Source organism: Carettochelys insculpta, chromosome 18 (genome assembly GCF_033958435.1).
Source record: "Carettochelys insculpta isolate YL-2023 chromosome 18, ASM3395843v1, whole genome shotgun sequence".
Taxonomy (NCBI): domain Eukaryota; kingdom Metazoa; phylum Chordata; order Testudines; family Carettochelyidae; genus Carettochelys; species Carettochelys insculpta.
Genome location: NC_134154.1, coordinates 19404578 through 19419842, shown reverse-complemented (window position 1 = coordinate 19419842; position 15265 = coordinate 19404578). Strand labels below are relative to the sequence as shown.

The window sequence follows — 15265 nt, the reverse complement described above, 5'->3', positions numbered from 1 at the left end:
AAACGAACAGCTTTCTCACTTCAAGCTCCTGTCTCACTTTTTTATTAAAAATAATTGTTTTCCAGATTTTCCTAAAATGTTAATGGGATTATTTCTCTTTTGCAGTTACTCATATGTGTAAATGTGTGCAGTATTACTTCAGGAACTTATTAGCGAATTTTTGAAAGGAAGTGTTTATTCTTACTCATTTCTAGATACCTGTTCTAAGAACTTTAGAATTACTTGATAAACATGCCATCCACATTTAAGTATTTCCAGTAGTCTGTGTAAACATTTACAATAAATTCGCCATAAAAACAGTCACAAGTGAAATGCTTGCATAGATAGATTTATTAGTAAATGGGAAATTAGAGTTTTTTTCCATTTTTTATTAGAAACCAGTTCTTTACCCCTGAAGTGACAAGCAAGTAAGCACATGCACCTTTGTCAAATTTTAATTATATTTGTATTTTCTTTTTAAAAAAACATAGTTGTGAGGTAAGTATATGAACGAAAAATATAAAATAGTCATTGACCCTTTCAATTTATATTCTGAATGGAGAATCTTTTGCAAATGAACAAACAAAAAAGTTACACACTTTTTTGGGTTGATGTAGATAAACCACTTTAACAGCGCTATCTGATATTTTCCTGAAACAGAATAATCTGTACATTTTTATAAATAACTTTTATTACTAAATATTAGAAAACAAAGCTATCAAATAAAAATACATTTTACTGAAGAACTCACCATTTCAAGTCAACCGTTTCAGTACTTTGTACAAAAAACTTCCATAGTAACTGATGGCTGTCCACACTTAAAATAAGGTAAAGAAATTTGTTCATTCATGAAGAAGAAAATGTCAACAAATTTCTTGATAGCTGATTCATTTACAATGTTTTTAGGATAAACTACTGAATCAGGGTCTTATTTAGTAAGCCCACCACAGTGCAACTAAAATGTCTATTTGTTTCTATATGCTTTCACCATGGACCACCACTTGCAAAATACAATCCTAAGAGAATTTCACAGTATATTTGGACAGCATCAAAGCAGAAATATCTTTCAACAGATGGTACACATTGTAAATCTTGCTAAACATTAAGAAACATTTCAATGATATTTTTAGTTACATTTTTAGTGTATAGCCTGCTTCATAAACATTTTAAAGAAGAACATTTTAATACATAATGAGTAAGCTGCAGAACTAAAAAGTTGTAACGTTTAATATTATCTAAAGTAAAACGATATTGTAGCCATCTTAAAATAGAAAAATGAAGAGATGTAGGCCATGTTTTGAGAAGGCACTTCTTTTTCTACTTCACTTTAAGTGAAAAAAAAAAAAACCTACATATCTACATGAACATACACAGATGAGAAATCAAGATACAAATCATAACTATTTTCATATAGAAATGACACAGGAACAAAAGTAACCATTAATATTAAATTAATCTGTTTTGGTTAAGTTTGAAATGTTTAGAACTTTCAAGCAGTAATACACACATTATTTACACCTCCTATTTGTTACACAAATTCACAAAAGTAAATTTTATAACAAATCAGTGCATTATTAGCAAATCCAAACATAAAGAAACTAAAGAAGCCTGTTCATTCCTATGTTTTCTCACAACCACTTGCAAACATTTGAAAATTAAATCTTGATTTTTGCTCTTGAAGGACTAAGATGAAATGTGCCAATCTGGTCAAATTGCTTGGTCTGTTTTAGTTTCATATTCACAACAAATTTCATTCTGGAATACCTTCCTAAAAAGTTCAAATACTATATCTGTGCTTCATTGTTGCATTTTTACACCAGGGAAATATTGCAGCAACTGGCAGGATTATATAGATTAGAAACACATTTTAAGCAATTAAGCATGTTAAATTTGATAAAGCAAACAGAACGATAAATTTCATGGTAGAATACTTAGGGTTTTATTTTTTTTAACGTCTATGAATTCTAACATAATGCAACAAGCAGAAATGGACTTAAGTGCAATCTTCTGAACAATCTTTACTAGAGGGTTTTAAAAACCATTCAATTATAGTCACTATTAACAGTATGCTATTTGGTTGCTCCATTAGTTTCCTGGAAGCAGGATTTTCCCCTCAAATTAAAAGCACAATTATATAATACCTTTAAGCACAAACTGATTTTTAAAATAAAACGAGGCAGCACTAGCTGAAGAAGGAAATTTTTCCTTATAAAAACTGGATAGAGCAAGATGACTAATCAGCTAATGTTTTATGTAAAGTTACAGCTTCAATTCCTACAAAAATGTGTTCAGAGAATCAATTATTTTGCTAACAAGAAGAGAACACAAAATGTGGTCCTAAAATTCTCAATTATAATTGTATTAAAAGTAGAAGAGTTATGTCAAATGGCCAAAACTCAATAGCTCCACAATTCCCTAATTAAATTCTGTGTTTATAACACTGAAATGTCAAAAAATAGAATTCCCAAATCACTTTAGTTCAAAACCATTAAAAGCAGGCTTCATACTGACATCCACTGGTTTCTGATGAAAATCGAATTGATTTCCCATATGCACTTTGATTTGCAGATACAATTAAACATTAGGTGTCATTGTTTTCATCTTTAAATCACTAAACACAGGTCAGCACTGTACACCTTGCGCAACATGATGTAAGGCATCTTTTACAAAAAACGTTAAGAGTATGTGGTTCCACTAGACAAGTGATTTGGAGACTGAAAATTCGTAAACTCTTCCAATGTGCTTGCTATGATAATGTAGCTGCTAGGATAATTCCAAGGATCACAAGCAAGACAGTTACACAAATAATTATGAATGCCATTTTCTGCAAAAAAGAGAAAAATCTAGATTAATGTATTATATTAGATTTTAAATCTGCTTTAAGTAGTACATGCATATTCTATAACAAGTAGTATGTATAAAATGAACATATAAAGAAAACACACATATGTGTGTGTGTGTGTGTCTATATATATAATGCTGACATGCTGTTAAAATGTTATAAAGAGCGACCCAATACAATGACATGCTTATGCCTGTGTTTCTCTTAAAATTGTACACTTAACTGCAGTCAGTCCCAGAAGTCTTTAATTAACTTTTGAATATTTGCCTAACATACTTATGTGTTTTATTTCATATAATCTTAGAACTGGAAGGGACCTCGAGAGGTCATCAAGTCTAGTCTCTTGAACTCACAGCAGGGCCAACTACAGTCTAGATCAGGGACTGACAACCAAAATAGCAAGAAGAGCCATTTTTTCAATTTGGCAAAGTACTCAGTAACTCAAGAGCTGCAATGCATGTGAATAGGAGATGATCCTTAATAAATAACATCACACCATACTTCTTGTAACCTCTATTTTAAGAATAGTGCACACACAATGATTTGTAATGGAATCACATTTACTGCAGGACATTCACAAACTTTTTACATATTCTATTTCCTCACACTCTGTGTGTATGTTTGTACCATTTCTTCCCGACCTTTCACTCCCAACCTTCTCTCTCTCTCTGGAGGACTGTAGGGTGAATTATCCAACATTTTGAGATCACATTATTTGCTATTTAGATATGAGTTGTGTTCATTTTTGGGCTTTTAGATGTTCAGCTTTTATCAAAAATAATCAGGAGGGTTTTTGTTTTTATTTTTTTTAAACTTTGCAATTATAGTGTCAAGAGCCACAAAGAAATCCTTTAAGAGCCACATATGGCTCTGGAGCCACAGGTTGCATACCCCTGATCTAGATCATCCTTGACAGATGTTTATCTAATCTGCTCTTAAATATATCCAATTATGGAGATTTTACAACCACCCTAGGCAATTTATTCCAGCACTTAACCACCATGAGAGTTAGGAAGTTTTTCCTAATGTGCAACCTAGATTTCCTTTGCTGCAATTTAAGCCCATTGCTTCTTGTCCTACCCTAAGAGATTAAGTAGAATAATATTTCCTCCTGTCTCCTTGCAACAACCTTTTAGGTACTTGAAAACTGTTAGGTCCCCTCCTTTCCAAACTAACAAATCCAGTTCCTTCCATTGTCCCTCACAGGTCAGTTTTTTTCGACCTTTAATAATTTTTGTTGGTCTTCTCTGGATCCTCTCCAATTTCTCCATATTCTTCTTGAAATGTGGTGCTCAGAACTGGATACAATACTCCAGTTCATGCCTAATCATCACAGAGTAGAACAGAAGAACTATTCTCATGTCTTGCTTATGTTGACATTTCTGGTAATGCCTCCCAGAATGATGTTTGCTTTTTTTGGAACAGTGCTCCACGGTTGACTCTTATTTAGCTCGTAGTCCATTATGACCCCAAGGCCTTTCTGCGGTATTCCTTCCTAGACAGTAATTTCCCATTTTGTATGTATAAAACTGATTGTTCCTTCCTAAGCGGAGTACTTTGCATTTGTCCTCACTGAACTTCATCCTATTATCAGATCATTCGTCCACATCATTTTGAATTATAACCCTATCGTCCAAAGCACTTGCAACCCCTCCTAAGCCGTGTCTACACGTGCACACTACTTCGAAGTAGCGGCACTAACTTCGAAATAGCGCCCGTCACGGCTACACGTGTTGGGCACTATTTCGATGTTAACATCAACGTTAGGCGGCGAGACATCGAAGCCGCTAACCCCATGAGGGGATGGGAATACCGCCCTACTTCGACGTTCAACGTCAAAGTAGGGACCGTGTAGTTGTTGCGCGTCCCGCAACTTCGAAATTGCGGGGTCCGCCATGGCGGCCATCAGCTGAGGGGTTGAGAGACGCTCTCTCTCCAGCCCCTGCGGGGCTCTATGGTCACTGTGTGCAGCAGCCCTTAGCCCAGGGCTTCTGGCTGCTGCTGCTGCAGCTGGGGATCCATGCTGCATGCACAGGATCTGCAACCAGTTGTCGGCTCTGTGGATCTTGTGTCGTTTAGTGCAACTGTGTCTGGGAGGGGCCCTTTAAGAGAGCGGCTTGCTGTTGAGTTCGCCCTGTGACCCTGTCTGCAGCTGTGCCTGGCACCCTTATTTCGATCTGTGCTACTTTGGCGTGTACACGTTCCCTCGCAGCGCCTATTTCGATGTGGTGCTACGCAACGTCGATGTTGAACGTCGACGTTGCCAGCCCTGGAGGATGTGTAGATGTTATTCATCGAAATAGGCTACTTCGATGGAGGCTTCACGTGTAGACGTAGCCCTAGTGTGGTATCATTGACAAACTTTATACACTTACTCTTTACAACATTATCTAAACTGTTTACGAAGATATTGAACAGAACCAGTTCCAAAACTGATCCCTGTGGAACCCCCTTTCAGCATGACTATATTCTGAGAATGACTATCCAACCAGTCATGCTTCTACCTTATACTCGTCCCATCTACATTGTATTTCCTTAGTTTGTTGATAAGAAAGTCACACGACACTATGTCAAATGCTTTATTAAAGTCTAGGTATACCATGTCTACTGAAGTCTAGTACCCATATTAAAATCAGTAAACATCTTGTTTTGATAAAATACTGTTTGTTACATGTGGAATATGATAGTTGATATGAGAGTTTATGTCTACCGTTGTAACTGGAGACTTATAAAGCTGCTTATATTCTCCTTTATTTAGATACTTGTTCATTTTTATTAAAACATACTGAGCTGAATAGAATGTAATAAAAAGTCAATAAACAGCTATTACATATTTGATAGCTCACCAATGATTACTGGAGGAGAAAATGTGTTCATTGGACTAGACATGTCACATAGGCTAATGTAAGGTTAAGTGCTCCTGAGTCTACAGTTTAACATGCAGATGATTGGATTTACTAAGCTACAACTTGAGAAAGTACTGTACTCCATGTTAAAAAAGTACTAGTTTAAATAATTATTCCTTATGAGTAGTTTGAAAGAGATTGCCACTCCTAATTATTTCAGTATTTCCAGGGTTTAAAAATATAGAAGTAGCCATGGGAAATTGTGAAAGCCAAAAGTATAATTGGGTTCACAAAAGAATAGCTAAGTTCATAAAGGGAAGGCTGATCAATGGCTATTAGCTAAAGAGGTCGGGGTGCAACCCTGTACTGTGGGTATCTCAAACTCCAATCTCTGGAAGCTTGGATTGGACAGCAGGGATGGATCACCCAACTACCTTGCTTATTCTTTCAGAAGACAGAATACCTGGTCAGACGGACCCAATATAACCATTCTTTTAGTATACAGAATATCAAGGAACATAAGTACAAGAGAACATCCCTTTCAAGTTCTGAATCATTGAACTTTTCATCCTTGCAGATTAATCACTATAGCCAGCGACTGCAGACAATGTGGCTATGCAGATGGCAAAAACTTGTTCTGCCAATATGGAAATAGGCTGAAAAGTCTCAAAACCACAAAATTCACATTGTTATTTCAGAGTTAGCATATTGTACATTTCACAGAACAGATGATTATAAAGCCTAATCTTATTTTAAAAGTTTGGTTTTGATGAGAGGGTTACTCATTTTGTGCAGTAACTGAGGTTCTTTGAGATGGTTATTCTTGTAGGTGCTCCACTTTAGATGTCCTGCCTTGCACTTATGGTTGGAGATTTGTAGCAGCAGTGCCCTTTGTGGTGGCACATGAATGACTATCATCTCATACCACTGTGAGCGGTAAAAGAGCACACGCCACCAGTCATCCCCCTTTTCCTTCTCTACCCATGAGAAACAGTGTAGAGCTCCAAAGCAGAGGGGATAGAGCATAGTGGAATTGCCCCACAAGGACACCTATATCAAAAAACCTCAGTTACTGCAAGAGATAATTTATCCCGTCTTCTTTTTCAAGGAGTGTCTCTGTGGGTGCTCTGCTTTAAGTGATTATGGAGCAGTACCTCTATATGGAAGGATGGGCTTTGGAACTTCTTGTTAAATAGTAGAGTATGGAATGACCAAACTGTTTATCTGCTAAGAAGTGTTGTTCTGTTGCATAGCATCTGGCAAATGTGTGTGCTGAAGCCCATGTAGCTGCCCTGCAAATCTATGTAACTGGAACATTATGGAGTAATGCAAGACAGGTAGCTACTGCTCTGGTGGCACGAGTGCACACAATGGGAGGAGCTGGAATGCAGTTCTGGTCAAAGCACAGACAGATAGATATTATGATTTGAGATGGCATCTCCCTTGGAGTGTTCAGTGATTGAGAGAAAAAGGTGAGGTGATTTTTCTGAATGGTTTTGTCCTTTCAAACTAAAAGCGAGGATTCAATGAAGGTCAAGAGTATGGAGGGAAGCAGCATTGGTGTACACATGTGGTTTCGGGTAAAAGCCAAGTAAATACATAGACTGATTTAAATGAGAAAATAATTCAACATTTGGGAGAAGTTTCATATGTGTCTGAGGATTACTATCTTTCTGGAAAATTGTATATGGTGGTTCAGCCATTAGAGTGGCTATTTTAAGCCCACTCTTGGCAGTAGTAATTGCAATGAGGAAGGAGACATTAATTGGGAGGTGCAAAATAGAATAGGTTGCTAGAGGTTAAATAGACCTGCCTGTAAGCGTGGAGGATCATGATAAGGTCCCAGAGTAGAATGGGTTGCCTAGCAGGGGATGTGGGGAAATGTTATTTAGCCCCATTTAAAAAGCATTTAGTAGTAGGATGTACAAAGTGTGTGTCTGTCCACCTTCTTGAGTCTCACAGAGATTGCAGTCAGGTGCACTCTCAGGGCAGGCACAGGCCCTGTTTCTTGAGGCCCAACATGTAATCTAGGAATCTGGGCAGGGATGTAGAATGTGATGACAGAAGAATGGTCTTACACATGCAAGGTCTGTGAGTGTTCATAGGTATGTTTTTGACTTCCTCTGAACAGCGTTAATACAGGTGGTTATCCAAGAAAGAGCTATGCTTTGAGTTGGAGAAGAAAGATGTCCAGATGGAGAATTCTTCCTGCATCTTGATTCAGGGGGTGAAGAATTTGTGGAGGAGGAAAAGGAGGTGTCACCACCATTTGACTGAAGTAAGAAAACCATGCCTGCAGCCATACAGGTGCAATCAGTGTAACCTGGGCACTATCTCATTTGATTTTCTGTAGTATATGACTGATGAGTGGAATCAGAAGGAAAGCACATGAGAGATGAGAACCATTTCATAAGGAGAGTGTCTCCCAGTGAGTCCCCAGGCCAGCCCTGGAACACTTTGAACTGGATGCTGTGGCAAACAGGTTTACTGTTAGGTATCCTCAGCATTGGAATATGGGGATCCACACGGGGTCCATTACCCATTCATGATTGTGGGAAAAATCTCCTGCGTAGGTGGTCCACAGTAGTCAGCTGTTAGCTAGGGAGATAAGTTACTGAAATGTTAGTGTGATGAGCTATGTACCATTGGTATAATCAGATAGCTTCCACACAAAGAAGGTATGACCATGGCCTTTGTGGTTCACGCAAAACATGCATGCTGTGCTGTCCAATAACCTTGATGCCTTTGTTGCGGACAGTGGGAAGGAAGTGTTTACAATCCCACTTGACATCTTGGAGCTTGAGAATATTGATATGTAATGAGGTTTCCTCTGATGACCAACAGTGTGGCAATATGTGGCTCCCTTCTTCCAAGAGAAGCATCTGCGGTAAGCATGATTGTAGAGTCATTTTGCTGGAACAGAACCTGTGTACATATGTTTTGAGGTTGAAGCCATCACTGAAGTGAGTACAGACCTTTGTAAAATGTGCCTACGGGGTACACAGAAAGCATGAAGTCAACCTTGGAGACATCACATATGTAACCTGGTGCACTAGACTACAAATATGGTAGCTACCATGTGTCCAAGAAGTTGCAGACATTATCTGGCTGACACCTGGGCATGGTCAATAATGGTTGTTATAAGAGTGGTCAAGGTGGCAAAGTGTTGATAAGGTAGTTTGTCTTGGGCATGCAGGAAGTCAAGATGGGCTCCCATAAAATCCAGTTGTTGTTTACGGGTAAGGTGTGATTTTTGGTTGTTTATTTGGAAGCATGATGAGGTCACTACCTTCGCTACGTGTTTGGGGTCTTGTAATGCCTTCTGAAGACTGTTATGGGCAATCATTTAGGTAGCAGTATATTATAACCCCTGATTTGTGGTGGTGAGCCATAGTTATTGACAAAATGTTTGAGAAAGCTCTTGGGGCCATGGCTTAGACAAAAGGTAGCACCCAGTATTCACAGTGTTGGTTTCACAGGGTGAAGGGTAGGAATCTCCTGTGTGAAAAGTAGACTGTGATGTGGAAGTAAGTATCCTGATGATTAAGAGGCAGTTGCCAATCTCTCTTTTGTAGTGCCAGAATTACCACTGCCAATATTACCATTTTAAAGTGTTGTTTCCTTACAAACTTGTTGAGCCTGTGTAAGTCCAGGATAGCCCTCCATTCCCTACTCTTTTTCGGAGCAAGAAAATAGTGAGAATAGAACCCTGTTCCCATGTGCTGAGATGGAATTTCTACGGTCCCTAGGTGCAGTGGATGATCTATCTCTTGCAACAGGATCTCATGGGAAGTGACTCTAAAGAGGGATGGGATATTTGCGGGGCTAGAGATAAAGGGGGCAGAGTAGTTTGGGGCACTATTTCCAGCATGCACTTGCCAAAGTGATGTTCTGCCAGACAGAGTAGTAAAAGTGCAAGGTGCCAAGAACACCTAAGTGAAACACCTACTTGGATGCTCCTCAAAGAACCAGGAAATCTTAACACAATTGTGGTTGTGAAACACATGGTGGCTTCAGAGTGGCACATGTAATATGGGTTTGTCTTGAAAGTTCTTTATAGCTGTGAACACAACATGGGATGAAAAGTAAAACTACTAACAGAAAATGATCTCTCATCTTGGGCAGATCCTCAGCTGGTGTACACTGTATATGTAAGAGTTAACAGGCTTACGAAAATTTACATCAGATCAGAACCTGTTCCACTCACTTTCAAATGTTCAAAAATCTTACATAAGTGGGTTGAAACCTGTAAATTACATAAATTACTACTAGATCTGAGTTTTCGTAATTAAAAAAATACCTACAGTACAATTCCTGTAATCCAGCATGTCTGGGACTGGACAGGTGCTGGATTCTGGACTACTGGACATCACCATAACTCACGCACCCTAGTCTAACCCCACCCCCACCCCTGTCGCAGCTCAACACCTCTGTGCCCAGCTGCGGTTCACCACCCTTGCATGCCCCAGCTAACTCCACACTCTGGCCCCCCTGCAGCCCTAACCCACCCCAGGCTTAACCCCCTTGCCCTTTCCTGTGGCCCCAACCCACCATCCAAGCCCTGCACAAATAACGGGGGACCACTGTATCCCGGACCATCAAATTTTGCCAGATTATCTCCATAAAGGGGTCAATTTTTTGCCAGAGGCCAGATCATTGGGACTTCCTAATCACCAGAGGCAGGATTAAAGGAATTTTACTGTACTTATAACTGTATGTTTGAGCTTTTGCAGAACCTAGAGACTGACCAGATTTACTACTTCATCAAGTCCATCCCCCACTTGTTGGTCATTACAATATTACACTATGTATTTGTTAAGGGTTGGTACAAGACAGTTTGTTTGCTTAGGGACTTGTCAAAACTAAAGAATAACAGTGAAGCAAATTAGTTGATTAGTTACTTACTGCCGCACTGGCAGAGACATGCATGCTGAAGTTATCCAAGCATCATCGAATACCAACTGACAAACCAACAATTACAGCAATTATGGCAACCAACACCAACGATATAATGACAATTATCCACTTTTTCTGTTAAAGAAAAGCAAGCTGATTAGTTTCAGAACACACTGCTAAATAGGATCTGAATTTATTTTTGAGCTTCAGAAATTAAATCCAATCATTTAACGTACCACCTTACTTTTTGAGGTCTGAAATGGTCGACCACCATCTTTGACTTCCACTTGGTTTCTTAAAAGAATTTCTAATCTAGTGGGGCTGGAATTGACTGAAGATATCCAAATTATCAAGTTTTATTTGACTAACATTTACAAAGAAACATTTGGGCTCCTTTATCTGATCTCTAACTGACTTTGAAACTATTACCAGTTCCCAATACTGGAAAAAAAAAAGTTTATGTAGAGGATACTGGGACAGTGAATACATATATACCTCAAACAGACTGTATAATCTGCTCTTGGAACAGAAGTTTGTCTATCTATCAATAAGTACAATTCTGTGGTCTCCAGAGTCAGGTCTTTCCACATGACCTGCATGCTCTGAAGCTACTTAACATGCCAGGAACATAAAGAGAAATCTTACCATAATCTTACTTCCCTCCACCCCACAAATGTATTACATAATTCACAAAATTCTACTGCAGTTTTAAACTAACACTAAGGTAACGCAGATATTAGACTGTAAAACCATTAGCGTTCAGAGTTCAAAAAGCACTTCATAATAACTCATTTTTGGGGCTGACAGGAAAAGACACATTCAAACATTGAAACATTTTTAATATAAAATGTTCCAGTGACATTATATTTTCTTCCTTTGAACCATATATGATACCCATCAAATTGAGGTGATTCAAGCATTTACAGAAGCGTATATCAATGAAAAACTTTGGTCAGTGAATCTTTGAAAATGATATGGTATGAATGGAATTACCAGTTTTGCTGAAGCAGATTTACCATGTTAGCAGAAAAATCAAATTAATTTAAAATATGTTATTACAATTAGATGACCAGACACATCTTTCAATTACAGACATCACAAACTTTTAGAAACATATTTATCTCCTGAATATCTTTAGAACTTTAGAAACATATTTATCTCCTGAATATCTTTGTTCCATATATATTTCTTACCAGTGACACAATTTAAATACTTCTTTTGGGTGCACATTTTCTATGCAATCAGAAATAATTTACTATAATTGAAAAAGTCATTTTTTACTGTATGTGAATTGTGATCTATACCTTTCACACATTCCTATCCTTCGGAAGTAATCTACCAGCCTATTCTGAACCTCTCTCAGGCAACATGGCCTTAGAGTAATGGGGCTCTGCCTTCAGGTACTTCAGGTACTTCAGGTGCTCCCAATTGTTCAAATAAAACACCACTGTGGTACTGTTGGTAAGCACCTGGACAGAACTGCCCTAAATGTGAGGCAGGAAATGTTGATACATATGGAATATTGATTGCAATTTGAGAATGATATGTAATCTGGGCAGTCCATAAATCTGAGCATGAAGATCACCCAGATGTACTCCCCACTTCATCACCAAATTCATGGAAGGAAAGTCATGCGGCAGGAGGGGGTACTCCCCTGCATGTTTGGCTCATCTACCAGATAAGAGTTGATGATAATATGTCCACAATACATGCTAGCTTGTCAAGATAACTGTAAGGATGACAGACTTTTCAGAGCTATGCTCACATTGCTCTAAGATGCTGCCACGTGTTAAGAGTAACATAAGTCCTTGTGGTCACATGACCAAGAGTCTTAATTTATCACAGTGGTTTGTGGGGGATATTTGAGGGAGACACAGGTGTCTGCAGAGTCAGAAATCTGAAGAGAGACAAATGCTCAAGCAGAAGGTGAGTACAAGACCATGAAGTCTGTTTTGTCGAAAAAAAAACCCCTCTAGTGTAATGCAACCATAGCGTATGCACTTCTTGCCTAAATACAGACACATAAGAGGGTATCACCAAAGAGGGACCTGAGGTGGAGACGGGGTAGACAAAAAATGAGAATATAATCTTGTGTCTATCATGCTTTGCACACACACTTGTCCAATTTGATGGATTGACTGCCAAGCACCTAGGAAATTTGACACTGTGTACAGTGTGGGGAAGAATTAATGAGTTCAATGTCTGGTAGTATGCTATCCTGGACATAAGAGTCAAACCAATTGTTTTGAGGCCTGTGAATGGCCACATGAAGAGACCAGGGAAGCAGAGGACAACAGCGTTCTCCTCTCTGAACTTCTTTGCCATCCCTTATGTAGCCAAAATAGGATGCTTGTATCATTTATACAGTATTATATGTGTAATGTAGAAGTAGAATGTTTTATGATAATGTAGTGTTCAGCTTTATATGCTTTACCTTACCAACCATGCTGCCTAGCAGGAAGGAACAGCCTGGTGCTATTGGTAGATATGTGTTGGGTAAGCTGTCAGTGCCTACCATGATGCTGAGGCCAGAAAAAATGTCTCTGACTTACTATGGTCACTCTTCTTCCAACTTAATACTTCATTCTTGGTACTCTCGAATAACTGCTTAATCCTTACAAAATAGTTTTTAGTAATAGTAAAAAGGACTGTTTCAGTACAATTTGTTTAGCTTATGTTTAAGTTCTACTTGCTCTACAAAAAAATTTGCTTCACAAGCTTTGCTCTTTAGTCATTTACTGTTCTACAAATGAATGTGGAGTGCATGTTATGCTAACAAACAGAAGATGACAGTACCAAAAGGTTCAGATGGCAGAGTAAAAGGAAAACATCAAGAGATACCAGTCAGACTATCACAGTACGTTGATAGAGCAACGAAGGGTCCTGTGGCACCTTATAGACTAACAGAAAAGTTTAGAGCATGAGCTTTCGTGAGTTAACTCACTTCTTCAGATGCTGGTCCTGGAAATCTGCAAGGCCAGGTATAAATAGGCCAGAGCAAGGCTGGGGATAACGAGGTTAGCTCAGTCAGGCAGGCTGAGTTGTACTGTCATCAGTAGATCTGGAGGTGTGAACTCCAAGAGAGGGGAAGCTGCTTTTGTATTTAGCCAGACATTCACAGTCTTTGTTGATAGTGGCTGACTGATGACTCTAAAGCACAGGTACACACCCCTGAAGGCAAGGTAACAGATAAAGGCAAAACCAAATGTACAAAAACTCTCCCAAGCTGTGTCTACACTACAAGATAAATTAGAATTTCAAGGCTTTAGCTAGATATTAAAACATGACTGTCTTCACACGTAATACTGTTAACTTGATTTATTGAGCCATAATGCCAATTACAGAGTATCGATACTATGGGACAGATATAGTATTTATCTTGATCATAAAATATCAAAATCAAGGCTAGTGTGGAAGCACCATGTCCTTAATTCGAATTTGTTAGCCTCCAGAAGTGTCCTGTATGTAACCTGCAAAGCTACGTGGTGACCCTCCAAGTATGGCTGCTTCATTATGCACTGCTGTCAGGTGTGCAGGAAGGTCAAAGTAAACCCATGAAGTCTGGATTGAATTTAAATTTGAATGGGAATTTAGCAGCCCACCCCTGAAAATAAAAAGGGTGTCCATTATGAAAAAATCCTTCTGCCCAATGCATTGCGCCACATCGTTAGCCATTGCAGGGCATCGGTAGCCCTGTACTGCAATCACGAGTACTCAGGGCAGTGATCTGACTAGCACTTCTCAGGCTCGCAAGAGAGCCCCAGCTTGGACCTGGCAGGAGATTCTGGATCTCATCACCATTTGGGGAGACCAATCAGTGGCGAAGAGCCTTCGGATGGCCAAGGGAAGTGTGGCCATCTATGATCAGATGGTGCATGAGATGACAGCCCGAGGTTACTCCCAGGAATCTATGCAGTGCTGGGTGAAGATGAAAGAACTACGTCAGGCCTTTCAAAAAGTCTGGGAAGCCAACCAGTGGTTAGGGACGGGTCCATGGATCTGCTGCTATTATCAACAGCTCCACATGCTTATGGGGAGCGACCCCACCACGGAGCCTGGACTGAATTACGATAGTTGTGGAGGCCCTGATATGAATTCCAAGGTGAGCACAGAGGAGCAGCATGGCCCAGAGGAAGAGAGCAATGGAGAGAAGGAAGGGACAATGAGCAGGGGACAGAGGAAGTTGTTCCAGACAGGCTGGAGCTCTTCACCATAGACCTGGAACCTGCCCCCTCCACACCAGTCACCAAGCCTTCTGGAGCAAGTGGTTCAGGTAAGTCTTTATTCTGCATGCTAGAAGCGGGTTGGGGGTGGGTATAGCTATAGGGTTTTGCATAGGTACAGGTTTGCTAGCTGTGCTTCTGTGCCCCTCAAAACAGCGTGTTAATGTTTCTTGGGATGGAGACCGTCTCCTTTTTGGAGTTCTCCCTGAACGCCTCTTCCAGGCACTCTTGTATTTTTTTCCATGAGATTCTTGGGCAGGCCTGATTTGTTGTGGCTTCCACGGTAGCACACTTTGCCATGCCAACCAACCAGACAGGACCTGGTGTCATGGCACCACACAGCATTTTAGCCAATTTTCCAGGCTTTTGGTCAAACAGTAGGAGTAGTTGCTCTTTCTCCATATCTGTAAGTTTTCGGAGGGTGATGTCTTCTTTGGCAACCTGCGGAAGCACAGGAATTCGCATATATATATATTTTT

The 15265-nt window shown here is 39.4% G+C and overlaps 1 protein-coding gene across 4 annotated transcripts in view; it reads right to left on the bottom strand.

Annotated features, from left to right (window-relative positions):
- Positions 1–312: 312 nt before the first annotated feature.
- Positions 313–15265, bottom strand: part of STX2 (syntaxin 2) — a 70879-nt gene continuing 55926 nt past the window's right edge. For 2 of the 4 annotated variants that reach the window (XM_075012467.1, XM_075012468.1), the window contains one exon: positions 313–2803. In XM_075012467.1, the coding sequence (XP_074868568.1) occupies positions 2726–2803 (78 nt within the window). In that variant the 3' untranslated portion in view covers positions 313–2725. Of the gene's footprint in view, positions 2804–10572; positions 10699–11381; positions 15228–15265 lie in introns of those variants that run through there. The other 2 variants (XM_075012465.1, XM_075012464.1) reach the window with 2 other exon arrangements.